Source organism: Xylocopa sonorina, chromosome 11 (genome assembly GCF_050948175.1).
Source record: "Xylocopa sonorina isolate GNS202 chromosome 11, iyXylSono1_principal, whole genome shotgun sequence".
Taxonomy (NCBI): Eukaryota; Metazoa; Arthropoda; class Insecta; order Hymenoptera; family Apidae; genus Xylocopa; species Xylocopa sonorina.
This window is the reverse complement of record NC_135203.1, coordinates 7,033,064-7,055,314: the sequence shown is the minus strand read 5'-3', so window position 1 is coordinate 7,055,314 and position 22,251 is coordinate 7,033,064. Positions and strand designations below refer to the sequence as shown.

The following is a 22,251-nucleotide window of genomic DNA, read 5'->3' as shown; positions in this document are numbered from 1 at the left end:
TTTTACATTTACAAACCAATTAGATTACAGTAATGTGTACCATTAAATACTACATACCAATAATACGACAACAGAAAAAGTGATGGTATTGAAACAGCCATTTGAAAACCATCCCATGTATGTGTTAAGTATGAGATTAAGGGATTCATTAGATGTCCTAATAAAAATGGAACATGAAAAAGGACTGACATAACTGAACGCCATTCCACTCCCACAATCTCCATTACTGTAATTTACATAGATTATTTTAACATAATTGTAAATTTATGTTTTATATCCTCTATTATATACACAATTTATGAATTACTTACATAAAACAAAACTAACAAGCATAGTACCGCCTGTAGCCACAGCCGAAATAAATTTAAATATTACAAACAATTCAAACCATGGAACAAATGCAGTTATAAATCCAGTTAACGACTGCAATCCAATAGCAATCATCAAAGGCTTTTTCCTGCCAATTCTAAAAGAAAGTATAAATTATATTTAGTAGTCTGCTTCATTTTTTACTTACATATACATATATATGTATTTGTTTCTCTTATTACATTATAAAAACATTCAGCATACCGATCAGCCAGGATGCTAAAGACTAAATTACCAATAAGAACCCCAAACATTATAGAAGACTGTACAAAATTTGCTAACTGTTCTCGATCACAGACCAAGTCCCACTAAAATTAAGTCTGTATAGTAATTTATGGATTTTCATTATACCTCAAAGCTTATACATTTATATATAAAAATTCAAAAATTGAAATTACTTGTGTTATGATACTCTCTTTAAATATTCGCTTGTCGTACTTAAAACTAGTACATTTCTCCATAGTACCGTTCCCTACGTCTACGTAGCATTTCATTATCGTGGATTCATTAGTCATTGATATTGGTGCAGCACATGAAAAATTAGTTGGAGGTGCAAGAAATATAATAGAGAGTTGATGCCAAGCTACCGGGAATTTAACAAGGGATAGTGCTACAGCAATAACAATATGCCATGGGCCCATCGTACCCATAGCATTTTGTATCACATCCAATGGTACGTGACCTGAAAAAAAATTAATTTCTATTAGTTACATCCAACTATTGTTAAATTGGAATTAGGTGAAGAGCGTGCCATCATCACTTGCCATTTGAATTGTATTTACCGCCAATAATTACTTTATTATCGACGGATGGAAAATAATAAGTTCCCATTGCTCGTTATTCGTGTGAAATCTTTATTTATTTGTAATTTTAATATTGTATATTTTTAATTTTATATACATAAATCGAAGATATCTTATATATTTTTTATTTTAAAATATATTATATATACGCTATACGTATAAAACTAAATTCGATGGTGTCGATAAAAAATGTTTATAAATGTTTTATTCCACAGACGAGAATTATTATTAATAGTATCATAAACATGTAAAACTGTTGCAACGTGTTAATATCATTGAACATGGTTGATTAATAGTATACGAAAATAACTGTAACGTGCAACTTTCTAAGTGCAATAACGGTATTCAGGTGACATACATGCATTACTCGAATTACCGTAACACAATCTTGAGATCGGAGAAAATTTATCTGAATTAATGACTTTTATAGAAGTATAATTTAAAGCAAGCGTAGTTCAATATTCATTTATAATATGCGCTAATATCGTTATTTGTTACAATCGTAAGTTTAATTTTCAATTAATTATATTTGCATTGAATTTTGGTGCATGTAAATTAAAAACACTAGGTGTAAATGCAAGAAGCAAAAATAAAAGTTTTTCATAAACATTTCTAAATTTCTGAAGATTATAGATCCTTTTCTTTTTAATCGTACATGTACGATGCATAGTATCCGATATTGAACAATTTGTAAAGATTTAAGTACACAAGTTGCATGGAACTTGCATAACTAACAACGTAAGTAGCTTATTAATAGATCATAGATAAAACATGTGTGTAAACAAATAGTTATAGAAATTTAAATTGTGTCGCGTATAATTTATAATGCACTATATAGAATGCGATTGAAAAATGAAGAATTTAATGTTTTATAGATTAATTACACAAGATGCCTTATTTTAATCTTTGTACGTAATTATTTCAGAAATACTGCTTTGTTTATTGTGCATGAAAATGATAGTTTACTTCTTCATTAACTCTCTCAAGTTCCGATCGTGTGTGTGTGTGAGCTTAATCTACCAACTTATGTATGTCACACTGATTTCAGAACATTTGCTCATATACGTAGTTAAAATCATGAATTATTACCATTTTAATTAATGGAATTTAAACAGAATATGTATTTTTTATAATTCATTTATATTCGACATTGCAAGAGGTAATAAAGGTAATATATTTTTGAAATAAAAGAATCGGAGCCAAGAGGGAATTAAAAATCCGCGACTGTCCCGGGGAAACTGGGACATATGGAATTCCAACATATAAAGAGGCATCTTTTGTATTTAAAAATTGTTATTCATAGCACAAGTCATAATTTTCAACTGTACATGTATAAACATTTTTTAACTTTCGAGATTTAACGAATAAAAATTTTCAATTATTTCTTCGCATGCGTACCGCGATGATGCAATTGAAGACGCGCGGATTGTACCACTGAATTGAATGTATATTTAGACCTGATCGCGTTTGAAATACTAATATGAATAACGTAGAAACTTGCCAAATATTATTAACTTACCTTTCATCGCTCTTTCAAGCATTATGCACACGAACTTTTGTCGGGAATTTGTTTCACTCTGTGCGATTACTACCGCCTCGCAACACTCTACATACTGAACAAATGATTGAACCCTTCAGTTCATGTTGAGAGACTAAAGCAAACTGAAGTCCTCCAATACAGTACTTTATCTGTTTTATCGACATAGATCATGTATGAGATAAAAATAAGAATTTAAGAGATATTTACTTTATCAATCTCAACAAATCTCTGATCAGTTTTATTTTCCTTCATTTTTGTAATAACGCGGACAAATTAAATACAAACGCAAATAAGTAAAATGTGTTCGAATAAGAAACTTTAACATTTGATATGTGTTGTGTAGTAAAATTGTGACTAATAAATATTAATTACACGTGTACGTAAAATATAAATCTAAACTTTAAAAAAATATCAAATTTATATCTTAATACTATTTATTTTTCAAATGCAAATGTACGAAGCATTTTATTCGATGCTCGTTCTGATTCGTTCTTCTGTTCACTCTCGGGGCTTAACTTTCTTTTTTTCGATTCCGAGAGATCCGAGGCATTGTTATTTCGTGAACTTGTATCATCCTCTTTGTACCTTGCCAAAGCAGTTTTTGTTAAATCAGCAGGATTTAAATTGGGAAATTCTTCTTGTAAACTTTTTTTATTCTTAGCGTACCAACCAATGAATGTTTCTTTTTTTGGTACACCTTTTGCCGGTTTTGCTTTTAATTTTGAAGGTGCTGACATTGATGCTGATAACTTTTGCGGTTTCTCTGGTGTTATATCTAACCCAGCCAATCCTATTTTACGTTAAAGATGAATCTTAATTGAATAACTATTATAAAACTATTATAAAGCTATTGTAAAGCTATTATAAAACTATTATAAAATGCAAAACAATCATAGACTATAAGTAATACCTTTAGTTGCTGGTGAATTTCCACTTTTTAAGAAAGGATTATTTCTTTTTATCGATAATGCTTCATTCATAGATAATGGTTTAATCTCTACATCTGACTTCTTTGTAACGTTCAATGAAAGTGTAGACTCTTCAATATCATTATCCACTAATTCATCATCGTTTTTATTAATATCTTCATTATCGTTATTTACATTCTCGTTTTCCTTCTCATTTTCTTCCTGTTTTGTGTCAGCAATCGATTCTAATTTATTTGACAAAGCCACCCGATTTATCCTCCGTGCATACTTAATTGCTAATTCTATAACTTTTTCCGATGCTATTTGATCGCACAGTTCTACTGCCCGATACTCCAAATTACTTCGGCAAGCATGCTAAAGGAATACAATTTAATAAAAACGTTTACATATGCGTGTATATGATACAAATGAATTAAGAATAAACAAAGTAATTAAACGTACCGCAATAAGAGATAGCACTGCCTCATTTTCTTCTAGAGGATTAGTTCCCAATCGCCACAATTTTAATTCCTTCTCAGTTTTTTCATTTTCAAGTTCGCAAAGCGGCGGAGTTAATGATACTTCATTAATTACAGGTCGTGGAGTAGTGGGAGGATAATGACTTCCCTTGCATAGAACACAGCGCGCGATACTTTGTTGTTCGCTTATTCCGATTAGAAAGTAATGATCCGCTTTACCTTTGGACTGTTTTAAATTTATCGATGAAGCATAACGTTCTAAATAATAAAATGCAATATAATTATTACCTGTTCACTCAAATCACTGACAACTTTCCACAGGGAAGATTTTTTACTATACACTTTAATAATATCATCGGCATCCATTATCGCAGGAGATCCAAAATCAGTCATTCCTAACCACATCAATTCCGACGAAGGTGATAGTGGAAGACATAACGTTCGACTATACAAATTTATACCTCGAATTTGAATTAATAGTAAATTCATACATTGGTCGCCCGATACACCTGTTAAAGTACCTTCATTTTATTGAAAAATTGCTATAAGATAGAAGAAAAAAAGTGTAAAAAAGAATACCTATTCCAGTATGATAAGCAAGTACTAAATCATTTTTAAATCCATTCATTGCAACTACAGGGCCCGGAACGGCTACGATTTCACGTTGCGTACCACCTACAGTAAAGATTCTTAAGTGTCTTTTGGACGTTGAAAGTGCTACGAAATTATCACCAGCCGCAATGCAGTGTCCTTCTTCATCTTCAGATAGATCTAAAGACCACTCTTTATTTCCACTACCCCAGCCTATGTTTTTTTTTCATAGATTAATTTAAGTTTTTATAAATTAGTTTAAAATAATTCAAGATAATTATAATTGGTATCAACCTTGCAATGCTATTACAACAAGTTTGCTACGCGTATCAACGTTTGATGGGCAATTTAATGCAAGTGCTTGTGGCGATAAAGCAGCTATTGTATGTTTTAAATAGTTATTAATGTGCATACTACGATGGATTGTCACATCATGAAATTCCACTTCGATACTAGATTCGTCTCCGTCCTCAGAAGTAAAACACCTCACCATACCTGTGTCATTCCATACCTAAATGAATTAACGTTTCACTATATGTAATTTTCAAAATTATACTAATGTTACATTGAAAAAAAAAACTATACCATGAAACGAGATAACAAATGTGTTGGAGATGAACCAGGTTGAAACGGTGGTTGTAAATGGATTTCAGGTACAATTGCATTTGTATCCTGCTGTGATTTTACAGATACTGCATCTGAATAACTTTTTTGATCATCGTCGAGCTCTGCTAATGCTTTAATCTTATTTAATGAAATAACGTTTTCTCCATCATCATCTTCTTCTGCAACATCAGTATTACTATCTTTGATATCTCCGTTCGTTTCAACATTCAATTCGTCAGTTGTTGCACTATCCAAAACAATCTAAATGCATAAAAAAAATAGAAAGTATTTTTAAAATTCTAATGGCAGTTAATATGTCTTACACGTGCTTACCACATCAATACATCCCAGTTGACCCGAAAAATCACAGAATACAATTTCATCCGATTTATCAATATTCCAAGCTAACGCCGTAATTTTAGACTTCTGTTGATGTTCAATGTAACCAATTAGTTCCTTAGTTTCAACATTCCAAACAATTATTTCTCCACATACTGAACTAGCAGCTAACAATGTGCCACATTCGGAAAACTTACATATGTGAAGTTCCTGTATTGAAAATAACATTACTGCAGAACAAATATTGTATTAAGTATGATATTTAAATGAAAGAACCTACACTTTTTATATTAATACATTTTAAACGAAATGATTCTTTCCATGAAGATCTTTCAATTATAATAACTTCTTTCATACTAGGATATGCAAGATAATTTCCATCTTTAGGGTTGAACGAAGGTACAGCATATACTTTTGCTGTAAAAAATGAATTACATTTGGGTACTACATTAGGCCAGATATGTACAACACATTTTTCTTTAATATTCCATACTCGTATAGAGCCATCTGCACTCGATGAAGCCTAAATAAAATAAAATTTATGGTAAAAACTGGCAATTTAAAAAATAAATGTACAAACATAATTTATATAATATATTTTACCACAAACTCTTCTTTTGGATCCAAAGATAAACCTAATATAGGAGCTTCATGACCTAACAGATCTATATTATTTGATGTATTAATATCGGTCACTTGAATTCTCATATCACTACAAAAATGTAATAAATATTAGACATTGTTTAGAGTACCATTTTACTTCACCACAAATATGATAGTTATGTATATATTTCACATACCATCCTCCCGATACTATAAGGTTACTGTCTTTTGTTGTTGCTAATGCTGATACAGGTGCTGAAAACCTGGTAACTATTCCTTCCTTTTCAAGATCTGGGTAATTAAGAATTTGAACTGTATTATTATCATTGCCAACAAATATTTTGCCGTCCTGAAATTACAGAAAAATTTACAAGAAATTATAAACTCTACGAGTACATAGAATTATACGATTATTTTCCTGTAATATTTACACCTTTGATACTACTGATATGGCTTGTTCTGCGACACAACTTGCAGCTGGATCATCGTCCATTAAATTTAACCAGGATCGAACATCTCCATCAGATCCGCAAGTGATAAACCCTCTCCTGAAAGTATAAATATACCTCTTTTAATTACATCTCCTCATGTACTTTGTTTAGTGCTTTCAAATTTTGTTCATTTTTCTTTACAGATTATAAACAAAAGAAATAAATAAAAAATATAGAAAGGTAATATGAAAAGTATTTATATTCAAATTATTGATAAATAATATCCTAAGAGAATAAGAAAAATGTTCATCATGTTTTTCCTTACTTTTCACCGGTAAAATAACAAACGTCTGTGTGCCCTTCTGGATGTGCATAGCGCATGGGTTTTTTTATTAATGGCATGTTTTAAAACAAATTAATGTTAAAAACTTTATAAAATAAGTTGCAATGTAACAACTAGCTCGCTGGATTTCTCATTACGGTCTTGTGATCATTAATACCCGTATTTTGCCGCGCATTCTCAATCTTTACGCATCAGTTACATATTTTTAATTGGGTTTATGCATGCACGCATGTACAAGTATCAAAGATTTACAAGTTTCTCTTAATTGTTATTTTTAAATTAACTATAAATGTGTACGCATGAGAAGAAAATAATGTTTAACGATATGTGTATGTATATTAAAAATATATACATGTGTGAAGAACATTATGTAACATAGGAAAAATGGTATTATATTTGTAAGAAAATTTTACAAAAAATGAATCGTATAGAAGCATATTCATATAAAGTAAAATGTAAATATTTAAATAATTAGTAGAGTTGTAATAATTTTAAGTATTTTTTATGAATCTAGGGAATTTTGTAAGGTTGATGTATCATTCTGGCAGTAGATGTCGAAATAATATTTCTCTTGCTAAGTTCCGTACACTTGCTAACAGACGCAGCCTTCTCTAAGGTGGCCTAGGTGCAATGAGGAGTTTGTAAATTTCGTCATTATAAGACACAAATTTCTATATTAGAATGACCATGATTTCAAAGGCTGCAGTGGGTATTGCTGTTGGCATAGCTGGAATATTTGTTGGATATTGTTTTTATTTCGATCAAAAGCGTCGTAGTGATCCAGATTTCAAAAAGAAATTGCGTGAGCGTAAGTGAAGCTATAGTCTTCTTGGAACGCTGGTTTGTCTAAACCATGTGATGCGTGTTGCATCGATTTAACTTACGATTTCACGTAAAGAAACACTTGTAATATTTGTCAATTGTTTTAATAACAAAGATCGTTGATAAAAAAATTATCAACTACTTTCAGAAAACCATAGTTACGTTTCATAAAATTGTACATTTTTGTTAATTTGTTGCAATACATGAAAATGTTGCAATACATGATATTTTTATATATAATTTGTATTGTGTATCTGTACTAGATGTATTTAGACTAAATCTAATACTATTATCTTACACTTATAGGTAGAAAAGCAAAAAAACAGTCTCAAAGTACTATTACAAAAATTGAAGACTTGAAGGATCATGAAGTTATACAAAGATTTTTCTTACAAGAGGTTAATATCTTTTCTATATTGCACAACTTGTTCCATGTATCTATTTCTATATTCCATGATTACTAATACATGTCAGGTCCAACTCGGAGAGGAAATGCTTACGTGTGGCGATCTAGAAGGTGGAATTGAGCATTTAGGAAATGCAGTTGCAGTTTGCGGGCAACCTGCACAATTGTTACAAGTTCTTCAGAAAACACTGCCACCACAAATTTTCCACCTTTTATTACAACGATTACCAGCTATCAGCAAGGTATGTACTTAAGTAAATTCCTTTTAACGAGATTAAATGTTAAAAGGAAGATTTTATTCTTCGCTTGTTACAGAAAATCCCAACTCAAATTGCAATGGCTGAGGAAGATGTTGAATAAAGTACTATATAAATTGCGTTGAATATTTCAAAATAAAATCTAATTAGTAGAAAGTGTATGCTTTTTTTGATAATGTAGACATTTGCGTGGCTTTAATCTGGTTAAGTATTCTTTAATTGCACGTCTTGCTCTCCTTGATTGAACTTCCACAGTCCTTGATAATTATATATTATCAATCAAGAACATGATATTGTTCATCTGTATTTCAATTTTAAATGAGGAGAATTTTTTTATCAATTTCTAACTACAATCAGTTGCAAAATTATATTAGTTATTTACAGCATTTCAACTGCCACTGCAAAGTATGTGTTAAGTAAAGTGGCAGTTGATTGATATACACAATATATAGCATACAAAATCTAGAATGATCTCTAGTCAGACAAGACTTTCTTTATATCTCTTTACATGATATGACTGTAATAAACTGTTCATATTTGTTACATGTTTCACAATTTTAAAAGAGAGAGAGAGAGAGAGTGAGAATGAATGCAAAAGTGGAAAACATAACTAAAAAATAATTGATCTTATTCTAGAAGTTAGTAATTTACTTGGTCTTAAAAAATTTTAGAGTAATAATGCATTAATTGTTCTAGTATGTTAAAATATATTATATTCCATCTATAAGGAATTAATACAAAATGTGATCTTAAATAACATGTTATTTCCTGGATATAATTGCATCGGCTGCAGGAATACTGTTATAAACTATATATTCATAATGGATATATTTTATAAAGTTTGCACAACACTATGCAAATGTGTATTCTACCATGTGAATATGAAATTAATATCCTTATAATGGATGTATTATAAGCATATATGTACATGATATTATTTTCAGCAGTACTCACACATATACCAAATACTCTTTAGAATTATTTTTTGTATAAAAAAATGTTCTATTCTCTTATAAAACTAAAGGCAATAAGAAAAGATCGGTTTATATCTTAGTATCAAACAAACACTGTTTTTCTGAAAAATTGTATCATATGAAATAAAATGAATCAATATTATTAATATAAGTATTATGGTTTTTATGGGGTTCAAGATTTTATAGTACATATATAATGAAATTTATTTAGTTATAAAAAGGAATATGATTAACAAATTTTTATTATTTTTTCGTATGCTGTAAAGAGTTAAAAGCATCCCTTGTAAGAAAATATTAATTCAGAACTAAATTTTAGTAACACGCGCGTAAGTCATATTTTTTTTTCATTAACACAAAGTGCAATATACATTTTTTCGTACTCTTTAATTCCCCTCAATATATATTAATTACAGAATATACAATACTTTACAATATTTTACAAATATTGTTTCTATAATTCATTAAAATATGTAAACACTTTTTTTATATTTCATGGTATATATTATAAATATATATTTTTTTTTAACATGATACTTATATTAACATAATTAGTTTTCTTGATAATGATGTTTCTTTAAAAAGAAATAGATAATATTTACAAATGTGTATGAAAGCTGAAAGTATAGCTGCACTATATTAATCATTTCGTTTAAAAAATAGTATAACAATATTCTGCATAACACCAATATTAGATTATGGCAGTGTATAAAGCTTTTACATAAACGACATTTAATATTAATTAGTAATTATTAATTCTATACATTTTTTACATCTGAATGAACAGCCAGAATAATTTTAAATATACATATCAAAAGACTAATTTAAATTATGGTAAAGTGTGCCAATAATGTGCTATTTTACGTAAATCATAATTTGTTGTATTTTAATTAATAGTTATTAAAATTAAAAATTGTTAAACGTGTGTACCGAAGACGGTTTCATCATCAAGAAAAACTAATTTCTGCATTGATATTTATCAGTATTATTTTGAGTTTAAAACTTCATTCCTTGCTTGCGCCATAACATCAAGAGCATTTTTCTCTATGAGATTTTTTGCAAGATCTTTACCGAGTTGTTCAGCATTAAGAAGACTTAAATTGCGCACTTTGCCAGGGACAACACTGCAGTAAAGACGTGGTTCTTGAAACGGACATTTCCTGCCATATAATAAACAAAAGTTGATTATCTGAATAATTTTCACCATATTCACTTATAAATGTAAGTGTATTTACTTACTTTGGAGGTTCTCCATCGTCATCGGGTAAATAAAGTTCACTTTTCACAGTGTCTTTGATAAGTGTCTGTCCGTCTAAAGACCACACAGCACCAGTAATTGTTAGGTTCTTATCGTTTAATGTTGAGCAAACTGCAACTGGTGCTGAACAACCACCACCTAATGTTTTTAAAAATGAACGTTCACATACACATCTTAAGGTTGTTTCAACATCGTACAGTGGTTCTAAGAGAGATAATATCTTCCAATCTGCCTCTCTACATTCAACTCCTAATGCACCTTGCCCAATAGCATATAACGCTTCCTCTGGTTCTAATAACTATAAATATCAAAAGATAATGTAAAAAAACTGAAATTTTATACCATAATTTTGTGTGTAATGTTACAATAAAAATTTACCTGACTTATTCTATTTTTCCAATTCATTCTTTTCAAACCAGCAGCTGCCAAAATAATTGCTGCAAAGGGTCCATTTTCATCGTCTAGTTTTCTTAATCTAGTATTTAGATTACCACGAATGTTTTCCACTTTTAAATGCGGCATATTTCTGGCTAATTGAGCTGATCGTCGTAACGAACTAGTACCAATAACACTACCTTCTGGTAAAGTAGATAAAGTCTTATCTTTGTACTTTTTAGACATAACAACTGCATCACGTGGGTCTTCACGCCTGTATGGGATTAAAATCATAAAAATTTATTTTAGGAGTATATTACATGCACCAGATACTGTAATTATATTTATGCTATTAAATGTAAGAGAAATATTAAATGTTATGAGTGAATATTGTATGTAAAAGTAACATATTCAACAAATCTTAGCCAAACATATTTTATGTATGCAATGTGCTTCTTTCATGAATATGATAATTTTATTTCAAATTTAAATTTCGAATACGTAAACTACGATTTTCTGGGACAGTGGAGCTTCAACAGAATGTTAATATTTCTCAACTAAATGTTACTATTTCATTGTCCAAAGATTTATGCTCACTTTAATATTGCACCCAAAGCCATTCCTCTTGGTAATGATGTTGGTAAATCTTTCAAAGAATGTACCACAAAATCAACACGACCATTCTCAAGAGCAAGTTCTAGTTCCTCGGTGAACAAAGACTTCTCCCCGATTTTAGGTAAAGATTTATCCAATATCTTATCTCCTTTGGTAGACATCGTGACTGAAAGTTAGAAATATTCGGCAAATTAAAAGTGTTATTATGCATCATTCAAGAGTCTAATAAAAATTTCAGAAGAAACAATATAAAACTCATCTGTGCATAAATATGCATATATAAAATAATATGTATAGGTATACCATGTACAAATATAATACATATTAGATTTATATATTACATAAGAGCTTTAATTTTAAAATATTTATAAATAAATATAAATGCATTATAATAAATGAACATTACCTAGATCAAATTTTGTAAAGATATTGAAGATATATTGAAGGTACATAAGTATTGATATATTTTATATAAATATGTATAATTTTACTCACCTATTTGGAATTTCTTTTCTGGATGATGCACTTTTAAACATTCTATTACATATTTTGTTTGAATCAGTGCCAACTAAAACAATCGTAATCAAATAAAATATTTAATATAAAATATTTTTTTTATTGGAAACAGAATTTATTTACTTTTGAAATAAACAATGAAAATTTGCTATGGAAGAAAATTGTTTACTATGAAATAAAAATGAATAGTAAAATATTGTAAAATACTTGTAAGGTATGAGATGCTTGAAAATTCAACACTGAAATATGCTGACTAATGGAGACTTAACAATAACAACTGTCACTTATAACATTGTGCAGATTATACGTTATAGCACTTAAATTACAGATTAGACTTAAAAGCGATAGATGATTTGCCGTTCTTCGTATCAAGTGAAGAATTCGCATTTTGCAATAATAATAGCAACATTGTACATTTCTTATATCTCTGGTCAGCTTACAATTATTACGGCGCTGATTAATATTGTATTGTAAAAACGTGGCAAAATCAAATTTTCACTTTCCCTACAGAAAAACGAACGCACTTGTACATTTACCTCGCTTTTTCGTGATCCAACTCGGATTACGTCACGTGTATCCGTGCTCGTCATCACGGTAATTTAAATATTTCGTTCTCTTTGTACGTCAATTACAATGTAATATTGTTAACAATAATTATTATATAACAAGCTTATCCTATCTCGGAATGTGGCAAATACATATTACGCTCAAAGGACAAAAGAGAAACTGAATTAGGTCAAAGACACAAACGACTTTCACTATACTTGCAAGTAACCCCTAGTACGTAATCTCGATATTAAAAGAAAAAGAGAAATTTATATTTCGGAATTCGTAACTGTAGTATGGAACTTGGAAACTTATTTCACAGTTACTGACACTGCAGCAGAACGTGAGTATATTTAATCGTGCATTGTTTGCGAGGAAACTACATCCTCGTACAGGCCATTCTTGCCATATAGAACATTGACGAAAGCGATGCGACTGGAAGGCACTGACTGGAATTACTTTGATACGTGCCGACTATATAATCATGAATTGAAAAGGCTGGTACAGACCATACGTTTTTTAATGCGCATGACGAGCGTATACATTCGGTATACGTAGCGCGACATCTGAAAAAGTTTCAGACTTTAACGATTTAAAGTCGATACTCGTATGGGCTTTCATTTATGTTTTGTGGTAAATTAGTTACAATAAATTTAACAAAAATCGCAACACAGTTTTTCATAAATATATTCTTATTAATAATAATAATATTTATATTGTAATATTTGATAAATATATTCTTGAATAATATATTCTTTATTTTGCAAATTTTAATCAACAATACACTGAACAAAAACTTAATCTTCACTTAAAGCCATGTATGTACAATTAAATATACTGTGGTCGATTTTAATACATGTGTGAAAACAGTAAATGTATTGCATACAATATAATTTCACTTTTATAGCTGCAATAAATATAAGACACAACTTCAAAGTACATTCTTTTATATTCACAGTCACAGACTGCTGTACAATGTTCATAATTATATGTTAGTAGACTACACAAGATACTTCTTTGGAAAAATACATCTCATACAAACTTTTCGTATAGAAAAACGATCATGTTTCATCATCATATAAAAATTCATTAAAGATAGTTCTTGTTATTGTTCCACATAACTTTAACTTCTAAAACATTGACTAGTTTGTACAGTAATCTAAATATAATATAAATTTATCTTCAGAATTCATCAGAAACCTTTTCCCAGTTTTACGGAATTAAAGTAATAAGAATATTAAAATCACACTACATAACAGCACTTAGACATATTACATTGCACAAATGTAAATTATATACATTAACAAAATGAATTAATATATTAATAATATATAAACTAAAGATATAATCTATTAATATATTTTTTGCATGTGAAAGTATTATTTCTGCTTGTCATAATAATATATGCGATAGCTCTTAATTAAAAGTTATAATTGTTTATGTATTTAAATGCTAATTGAATACTGAATCATCAGTTTGCAGTTTACGAAACACGTGCAAATTTTTCCAAATAAATTACGCATTAGCCTTACAGTAGCATTTAATGTTATAATAAAACGAAAAGCAGCGAATTTAATTTACTACTTGCATTCTTGCATTGAATCATTTATTGCAATAGACATCCGCTTGCATTCTTTGGATCTTTGGTGCTTTGATGAATTGCATCCTCTTTAACAGGAGGTAAATTTTGTTCTTTTTCTATTTTTGCAGGATTTAAGCCGGATAATGTTCTATACACATCCAAACTCCATATAGGATTAGGCGATTGCATTTGAAAATCAATAGGACTCACTAAACCAAATGTAGCTTTTGTATCCAATACTGGAACTTCTCCAGGTATTAGGTGATGATAACTTTAAAAATACAAATTGTTAAAATTAAATGTTATTTAAGAAGTTGTACTTTAAAATGTTTTAGATGCATGGTGCTCACATTAAACCATTCTCGCGATTACACTTATCAAGAGTAAGCTTCACTATAGGTGCTAATCGTTTAAATACAGCATGTTGATCTGGTTTTACCCTCGGCGCTGGCCCATTTATTTTTCCATACTCCTGGCACAACATTTTTGCTTTCTTTAAACATGCTTCACTCTCCTGTAAAGCTTTTATTGCTTCTCCACATTTATCCATAGACAATAAATTCTCACCGCAGTAATTGTATGCCTGTAAAGTTCAACTGTTTAGGAAATTTTGATTTTCTTTAATATTTACTTATTAATTTAATAATTCGCTTACATAAGATTGGTAAAACATTGCTTTGAATTCTAAGTATTTAATCCATTGAGCCGATATCTCTGGTTTAAATGGACGTAAAGTATTAGCAGCATCTAAAAATAATTTACTTGTTTCATTAGCTAAAGCTGATATTAAACTGGCGTTATGTTTCAGTTCCACTGCTCTGGCCACTGTCACTGTAAGAAATAAAAATTTACATCGATTAGTACCTAAGCTGATACAATAATTTCATTGCAATTTTGTTTAATTATGCAACCTTCTTGTGCCTCTGCTGTACATTGATTCACGTATGCATTTATTATTCTTGGATCTAAATCACTTCCTAGCGGCGATGGGTTCGCTAATTGTGGCAAAAATTCTGTTTGCACAAAAGTAAATATTCCTGCCGCCCGTCTTAGCATAGTGTGTACATCTTTCGCTTCGTTCATATTTATACTAAATTACATCATCAGTGGATGATAGTTTTTATGTTATTGCTTACTTTGTACTGTTAATATATCATACTATATTTTAGTTATTTTACACTTACTCATCTTTAGCAGCAATCATTGCGGCATGTTTCATAAACCAAAGTCCTATGTTCATACTCATATTAGCTGCTTCATAAACAGAATCAGCACTTGAACTATAATAGAGGTAGTTTCAAATTATACATCAAGTTTATACATATCTTTGATTAATACAAACAAAAAGCATATATTACTAGGTATTTGTTCCCAATAAAGTGTGCGTCCATTTGTATACGATAACATTTCTCAGTTTGCTAGGATTAGGTCTACCAACGTGTTCAGCTCGTTCGGCGGCAGTATTTATTTCCCATATAAAACCATACAACAGGCTTAAATAGCTGTGAAAAGCTGGCTCTATGGTGTCGCTTGTATTATTTGGATTTTTTATCAGTTCCAAAAGACGATTTCTTGATAACCTTAGATCACTGTAACGTGACAATTGTAACTATACTATAATTTCGTTTATAATTTCAATGATTTTATATTTCAAATATTTATAATTGCAAACAAACTTTTTTATACAAAGTATATAATAACAATTAATACGATTAGGTGCAATTAATAATTTTCATAAATATAGTTAACCTGCATAACTTTCTCGTAGCATCGGTAGGATTATTTATTTTTAATTCGAATTTTTGATTTGTGGTGGCTTTCAGCACGTTCCGATGAAACCAATGTGCCATTTTGCTAATAATTCGTGTCGAGCTGCCGAATTTCGGTAATATCCGAATACTTAAATACAATCTGCTCGATTTGACAGATAAGTGAAATCAAGGTAAAGCAGACAGCACAACACAACTACATGAACGTTATACTCAATGAAAGATATTCCACTTTTTCCAGAGATTGCGAGTGCATCGCGCAATTCTACGCACATTTCCGCTTCGTGTGTCAGCGTGAAATCAAGTGACGGTCGTCATACTTATTATTTCCCAAAAGGTAAAAATCGAGAAATAATATCCGCATAACAATACTGATAACATACTTATGTATATAACAATATATTAACAAATATATAATAGTCTTATGTCATTAGCGGTACGACGATATTATCGTAAGAACAGTCAGAAATTAGTTATCTAACCTAGATAGTTTTGGTAAAATATATAATATTAATTTCATTTCAAGTTTATTATGATACTTCTCTGCGTTTTCAAAGTTTCCCGTATACCTTTCACTCGTTTTTTTCATTTTCCCGTACGTATTGCAAAAGTATCTTCGGGGTTAAATAGTATTCTTGAGAAATTAGCGATATTTTATTTACTGATCGATAATTCTGAATGATAAGGGAATTAAAAGAGACTGTAACATTTTTTTCTTTCTGTAATTCTTCTGTTAATTCGTAATATATTAACGATATAAATTTCCTCTACATATTGTTCTCTTTTAGATGGGTGAACTCACAGGACTAACAAACTGTGAGGCACGTGAACTTTGTAAAAAGCCTGATCCAGCAACAAATGGTTACATAATGCAACAAACGATGTATCGTATTAAAGATCCGAGGAAGTCGTTACCTTTTTATACTGAAGTACTTGGTATGCAGTTATTACAGAAACTTGACTTCCCTGAAATGAAATTTTCATTGTACTTCTTGGGATACGAGGACGCGAAGGACATACCTACTGACAAAAGAGAAAGTATCGAATGGACATTTAGTCGTAAAGCGACTTTAGAATTGACTCAGTACGTCTAAAAGTTATATAGCGATTTAAGTAATGAATGTAGAATTATAGTGTAATTTTGATTCTTTATTCGTAGTAACTGGGGAACAGAAACTGACCCAGATCCAAAGTATCACAATGGAAATACCGAACCTCGAGGATTTGGTAATATATTTTCTGAATATTAGATGTTAGTTTAGTGATATAATGTACAAAAATTTCATTACAACATGTTTTATGTTAATGTATAGGACATATTGGAATCACAGTACCTGATGTAGAAAAAGCATGTGAAAGATTTGAAAAGTTAAACGTGGAATTTGTAAAAAAGCCTAACGATGGTAAGATGAAAGGAATTGCCTTTATTAAAGATCCGGATGGTTATTGGATTGAAATTTTAAATCCAGTCAATATCGCAAATATAGTATCGAATCAGTAAAATATTTTGCATGGAGTAATTTCTTTCAATATCCGCAAATGTATAAATTTCATTAAACACAGGAACAATCAGAAATAAAACCAAATCATTTGTGTATATGTATACATATTTTATATATGTACATGTACGTGTTAAGATTGTAATTATTCATATTTATGTATATTTTATAGCACTTGTACATTATTATATTACATTGTGTTGTATGTATAATTTATGTATAATATATGTAATATTCTTTGGTAAACGTATTCTTTGGTAAATAAAATCAAAATATTTATTTTTCAATTATCAATTTTTCGTAAAAATCGATTTGCATAAGTTTACCCATGTTTTATACATGAATTCAGTTTCAAGCATAAATTTATTCTATTTTACTATTGTTTGTGTGTGGAATTCGAGCGAATGAAAAGTACAGAATATTATTATTGATTCATTTACACATGTACAGAGTAATTTACTCAAGATATAATCTGCGTTCACAGGAACTCACGTAGATTAATCACTACTGTTGCAAGAATTGTATACGATTTCTGTACAGGGCAGAAGGTACCATAATTTCAATCAGATATGTAGGAGTTCTTTAGAAATTGATTAGTAATATCAAAATAGATAATAGATCTGATCATGACTGATTATTATGAGTAAAAAAAACTTAACGAAAGATCTTTACAGATGCTGCTTTGTATTTAGTTCCATGATAATTATTTGTAACTTTAATCGCTTCTATCAGTTTTTTTCATTCAATCCTAATCACACATACAATAATTAGTCATTATAATGTGTTTCGTTATTTATGTATATTTTAGAAGCCTTTTACTTACATGGACAAGCATGAACTTTCCAAAGTAACTGGATTTATTTGATAAATGAGTGATAAATCAGTTTAAACCAGGAACATAAGAGATGCAGACAACAATGGATGAGAGATTAATTGTTTGACCATTTAGTTGGAAAGTTCTCATAGCAAAATTTGTAATTTAATACAGAATTAGGGCAAATAATTAATTGACAGTATTCCCAGTTCTCCTATTATCGCAATAGTTGCTAGGAGAATTAAAAATTCCTGAAGTATTAGTTACCAACTCTCCAAACGTTACAACAAAAAACTTGGAGGAATATTTTAATTAATATTATACATTATTTCACATATGTATTACAAATAGGTTTATAAAAATGGTCTATATGCATATATATATATATATAAAATTTAGTTGGTAAGAACGCTTCTGTGCTTTATAAATTGTTTAAATAAACGTCTTGTTACTGTTAATTAATTATTTAATTAATTAATCAATCATCTGTCTTGCATACCTATCATAATCGAACAACATTCTTAAGCGAGAAAAATTCTGGAAAGAATACCTTCTCGCATATCATGTTCTGCTGATACAACATCCAATTTTTGTTTTAAGTAATATGTTAATACAAGTAAAATATAATTAATTTTTACTTTACAACAATGCTTATAATTATACTTATAATATAAAATTTCTTGCTTTTACTATTAGAAATAAATAAATTAGAATCATGGAGGTTTCTACTCTCCCTTCTGTGGTACCTGTAAAAGGGGAAAGTCCCATTTATTAATTAATATAGTTTGTATGAAGCATATTATATTTTATAAATTATTATTACCAACTACTATGTATAACATTACTAGAGAGAGACTAGACTATTTCTTAAATTATCTTAGAACTACTAGCCTTAAACTATCTTATTCTAATTTGCTTCATCTGACTTAACCTAGATGGCACCTCGTGACTCTTTCGCTGCTGATCGTCACAGAAATAAATTTTTTATTCCTACACACATACGATATAATTTGAGATATCATTGATATAAGAAAAATTAGAAAATAAAACAGGAGAACGTATTTTAATATTGATTCCTTAAAGTGGTGATTATGATATGTATGGTATGGTCTGAATGGACCATCCTGTACCCAAATACCTATAGTATATACATACATACGTATCTATGTAGTTTTTGCAAACCTATATGTACATACGCACCACCATATATAGGAATAGTACTATTTCATTAAAGTATGCGAGTGGAGTATCTTGCATCACAAAGTTCCTAGGTACCTTAACACTATACAACAGAGAAATGTCATATTACTGTATATGACTTTTAATTTTGATTAAATCATGTCTGTATAACCGCTTATATCTAACATAAGTATCCTTCCAATAGTATCCGGTGGCTTTTTCTCGTTTATATCATTAACATTTTGTTTGTCTCATAATTTTCAATGATCTTCTCTTATATTGAGGTTAGGTTTCAAACCGGGACATCTTTAGTGTACTTATTATTTAAAATTGTATTAGGAAAAAATTAAGAATAATATATTTTGATTCGTGTTTCTGAAGTAAAAAGAATATATGACTCGAACAGATCGAATGAATAAGTATCATTGAAATCTGTCTGTTTTAGTATGGTAGAAGATAAGAAATATGAAATTGACAGCCGAATTGAGTGTGACGGATATCAAGGTACATTGAAATATGTTGGTCCTGTTGGTGAAACTAAAGGTTTGTGGCTTGGCATAGATTGGGACGACCCAGCTCGTGGGAAACATAATGGTACATATGAAGGAGTAAAATATTTTAAAGCTAGGTAAAACCTTATATAAATATACTGTTATATTACAGAATAACGAAGTAAGTAAAGTATTTAATTGTCTTACAACAGGCATCCCACATCAGGATCGTTTATACGTCCGGGTAAGGCAAAATTTGGAATATCTTGTCCAGAAGCAATTAAGATTCGTTATGGCCTGATCAATGATGAATTAGCTGGCATTGATAGGGATACATTGATGAGTTTACAGAAGGATATCAATGCTCCCTTTTTTGAAGTTGTTGGATTTTCTAAAGTAAATAGAAAGCAAAGCAAATTTGATCAATTAAAAACAGTATGGTTGAGAGAACAATATGTTAGTACTGCTGGTAAGCCGGATGAATTGAAAGAATTGTGTCCAAATTTGGAGGAGTTAGATATATCTAAAAATCTAATAAATAGCTGGCAAACTGTAGCAGATATCTGTTGTCAGCTTCATTGTCTTGTTCGTCTTAATGTGAGGTAAACTATAAAAATTTCTAATCAAGAGTTTGTAGATAACAAATAATTGTTACTGTCTTCTAAAAATTCTTATTATCCATTTAGTGAGAATTATTTACCAATAGAAGAAAATATGGAAGTATTAAAAGATTCATTTCTTACGGTACAATATTTAACTATGGCTAAAATGAATTATAATTGGTTTGATATCCAACGATGCATGTGTATGTTTCCATCTCTTCAAGAAATTTCAGTTTACTTTAATATAATCAACATCATACAGAAACCATTAGAGGATGATAATTTAATGAAAATATGTAAATTAACACTTGAAGGAAATTTCATATCCAGTTGGGATGAAATTCTTAAATTGGGTTCACTTCCATGGCAAGTTATAACAGCTTTGATTACATATTGCTAATTGTTAATACGAATGTTATATTGCAAGTTGTATATATTTTACAGCTTAGAATATCTTAATTTAAATTCAAATAAAATAGACAAAATAAGATTTCCAACTAGTGAACCAACAGCAAAAACTTCAGCCTTCTTTAATTTGCAACAATTACATATATCACAAAATAACATATCAGAGGTAACATAAATATCAATGTACTATACAGATAAATTATTTGAAAATATGATACTCAAATATTGTTTTTTTGCAGTGGCAATCTATATCTGAATTAGAAAAACTTAATAATTTAGAAGATCTGAAATTCAGAGAAAATCCAATTTTAAGAAATGAAAATTTAGAGACTGCTCGTCAGTTAATAATAGCTAGAATTTCAAAATTAAAATCATTAAATGGTACAGAAATTCTGCATGATGAAAGGCGAGGTGCTGAATTTGATTATTTGAAATTATATTTAACAAAGTGGATAGAAACTGAAAATAATTCTGAAGAAAGGAATCAATTTATAATTGAACACCCTCGATATCCGGCATTAGTTGAAAGTAGGTGAAGGATATAACAGTCTATTTATTACGAAGTGGAAAATTAGTTAAAAAATGAATACCTTTCCAATTAATAATTATATCTCATTTGAAATATTTAGAATGTGGAATTTCTGATATTCCTTCGTCCAAAACAAAAGTGGAAATGGTTTCTAATGTTATAACGGTAGAATTTGTATGCCCTGATCATCCCAATCAGCCTAGAGGAATCAAAAGAAAACTTTTAAAAGATATGGAAGTTCAAAAAGTTATTGGTTTGGCACAGCGACTTTTTAGAACTGGAGGAAAAATACCAAGACTCTCATTTATACAACCAGATGTAATTATAATACTTTATAATTTATATATATATATATATATATATATTAATTTTTATAATAATTGTATGTAATTTTTTAGCTTTCTAAGGATGAAATACCTTTAGATAAACCGCTTCAGGAACTCAGCTATTACTCAATACAGGATGGAGACCAAGTTATTGTAAGATGGTGATATTAAATGAATTGTTTATAGATGTAATTGTATTTTGTACACTGTTAAGACTTCACCACTATACTTTGTTATTAAACTTTTTTAATTGCACTGCTATAAGTTTCGTATC

At 29.6% G+C, this 22,251-nt stretch overlaps 7 protein-coding genes and 1 long non-coding RNA gene across 13 annotated transcripts in view; 3 read left to right on the top strand and 5 right to left on the bottom strand.

The window, feature by feature from the left end:
• LOC143429476 (organic cation transporter protein-like) overlaps window positions 1-2,893 on the bottom strand; it is a 97,208-nt gene extending 94,315 nt beyond the window's left edge. Inside the window, exons 1-5 of the mRNA XM_076905193.1 lie at window positions 2,692-2,893; window positions 768-1,051; window positions 574-677; window positions 312-466; window positions 58-226 (exon numbers count right to left, since the gene is read on the bottom strand). Of these exons, the coding sequence (XP_076761308.1) occupies window positions 58-226; window positions 312-466; window positions 574-677; window positions 768-1,051; window positions 2,692-2,713 (734 nt within the window). The 5' untranslated portion in view covers window positions 2,714-2,893. The remainder of the gene's footprint in view (window positions 1-57; window positions 227-311; window positions 467-573; window positions 678-767; window positions 1,052-2,691) is intronic.
• A 167-nt stretch (window positions 2,894-3,060) lies between these two features.
• On the bottom strand, window positions 3,061-7,225 carry LOC143429473 (WD repeat and HMG-box DNA-binding protein 1). Of its 2 annotated transcripts, none has more exons than XM_076905188.1 (13): window positions 6,995-7,225; window positions 6,672-6,786; window positions 6,436-6,587; window positions 6,239-6,347; window positions 5,916-6,158; window positions 5,630-5,845; window positions 5,276-5,557; window positions 4,985-5,201; window positions 4,679-4,903; window positions 4,388-4,620; window positions 4,083-4,325; window positions 3,623-3,995; window positions 3,061-3,502 (listed from the first exon to the last, which is right to left on the bottom strand). In XM_076905188.1, exons 1-13 carry the CDS (start codon window positions 7,069-7,071, stop codon window positions 3,147-3,149), a joined length of 2,841 nt encoding a protein of 946 aa, XP_076761303.1. In that variant the 5' UTR covers window positions 7,072-7,225; the 3' UTR covers window positions 3,061-3,146. The 2 variants fall into 2 exon arrangements, with proteins under 2 accessions (XP_076761303.1, XP_076761304.1); XM_076905189.1 differs by having other exon boundaries at window positions 4,388-4,608.
• Window positions 7,226-7,586: 361 nt separating this feature from the next.
• On the top strand, window positions 7,587-9,040 carry Tom20 (translocase of outer membrane 20). The gene is made up of 4 exons (XM_076905203.1): window positions 7,587-7,820; window positions 8,141-8,232; window positions 8,309-8,482; window positions 8,556-9,040. Exons 1-4 carry the CDS (start codon window positions 7,694-7,696, stop codon window positions 8,598-8,600), a joined length of 438 nt encoding a protein of 145 aa, XP_076761318.1. The 5' UTR covers window positions 7,587-7,693; the 3' UTR covers window positions 8,601-9,040.
• A 1,292-nt stretch (window positions 9,041-10,332) lies between these two features.
• On the bottom strand, window positions 10,333-13,251 carry L(3)02640 (porphobilinogen deaminase-like protein l(3)02640). The gene is made up of 6 exons (XM_076905171.1): window positions 12,769-13,251; window positions 12,212-12,284; window positions 11,699-11,882; window positions 11,105-11,375; window positions 10,708-11,024; window positions 10,333-10,628 (listed from the first exon to the last, which is right to left on the bottom strand). The coding sequence occupies exons 1-6, from the start codon at window positions 12,820-12,822 to the stop codon at window positions 10,454-10,456; spliced, it is 1,074 nt and encodes a 357-aa protein (XP_076761286.1). The 5' UTR covers window positions 12,823-13,251; the 3' UTR covers window positions 10,333-10,453.
• Window positions 13,252-13,571: 320 nt separating this feature from the next.
• LOC143428828 (uncharacterized) overlaps window positions 13,572-22,251 on the bottom strand; it is a 35,177-nt gene continuing 26,497 nt past the window's right edge. Inside the window, exon 2 of the long non-coding RNA XR_013102477.1 lies at window positions 13,572-14,026. This is a non-coding gene — a long non-coding RNA (uncharacterized LOC143428828). The remainder of the gene's footprint in view (window positions 14,027-22,251) is intronic.
• Window positions 14,114-16,244, bottom strand: LOC143428826 (BRO1 domain-containing protein BROX). The gene is made up of 7 exons (XM_076903971.1): window positions 16,110-16,244; window positions 15,719-15,949; window positions 15,545-15,640; window positions 15,272-15,450; window positions 15,016-15,191; window positions 14,711-14,943; window positions 14,114-14,631 (listed from the first exon to the last, which is right to left on the bottom strand). Exons 1-7 carry the CDS (start codon window positions 16,208-16,210, stop codon window positions 14,385-14,387), a joined length of 1,263 nt encoding a protein of 420 aa, XP_076760086.1. The 5' UTR covers window positions 16,211-16,244; the 3' UTR covers window positions 14,114-14,384.
• LOC143428827 (lactoylglutathione lyase-like) lies at window positions 16,166-18,635 on the top strand. 2 transcript variants are annotated; one of them, XM_076903973.1, is made up of 6 exons: window positions 16,166-16,302; window positions 16,371-16,466; window positions 16,918-17,213; window positions 17,289-17,356; window positions 17,443-17,532; window positions 18,437-18,635. In XM_076903973.1, exons 3-6 carry the CDS (start codon window positions 16,918-16,920, stop codon window positions 18,463-18,465), a joined length of 483 nt encoding a protein of 160 aa, XP_076760088.1. In that variant the 5' UTR covers window positions 16,166-16,302; window positions 16,371-16,466; the 3' UTR covers window positions 18,466-18,635. The 2 variants fall into 2 exon arrangements, with proteins under 2 accessions (XP_076760088.1, XP_076760087.1); XM_076903972.1 differs by lacking the exon at window positions 18,437-18,635 and having other exon boundaries at window positions 17,443-17,915.
• On the top strand, window positions 19,620-22,232 carry Glo1 (Glyoxalase 1). 4 transcript variants are annotated; one of them, XM_076904986.1, is made up of 8 exons: window positions 19,620-19,713; window positions 20,067-20,249; window positions 20,325-20,714; window positions 20,799-21,080; window positions 21,159-21,288; window positions 21,362-21,650; window positions 21,752-21,969; window positions 22,050-22,232. In XM_076904986.1, the coding sequence occupies exons 2-8, from the start codon at window positions 20,068-20,070 to the stop codon at window positions 22,140-22,142; spliced, it is 1,584 nt and encodes a 527-aa protein (XP_076761101.1). In that variant the 5' UTR covers window positions 19,620-19,713; window position 20,067; the 3' UTR covers window positions 22,143-22,232. The 4 variants fall into 4 exon arrangements, with proteins under 4 accessions (XP_076761101.1, XP_076761099.1, XP_076761100.1 ...); XM_076904984.1 differs by having other exon boundaries at window positions 19,686-19,782; XM_076904985.1 differs by lacking the exon at window positions 19,620-19,713 and adding an exon at window positions 19,768-19,905.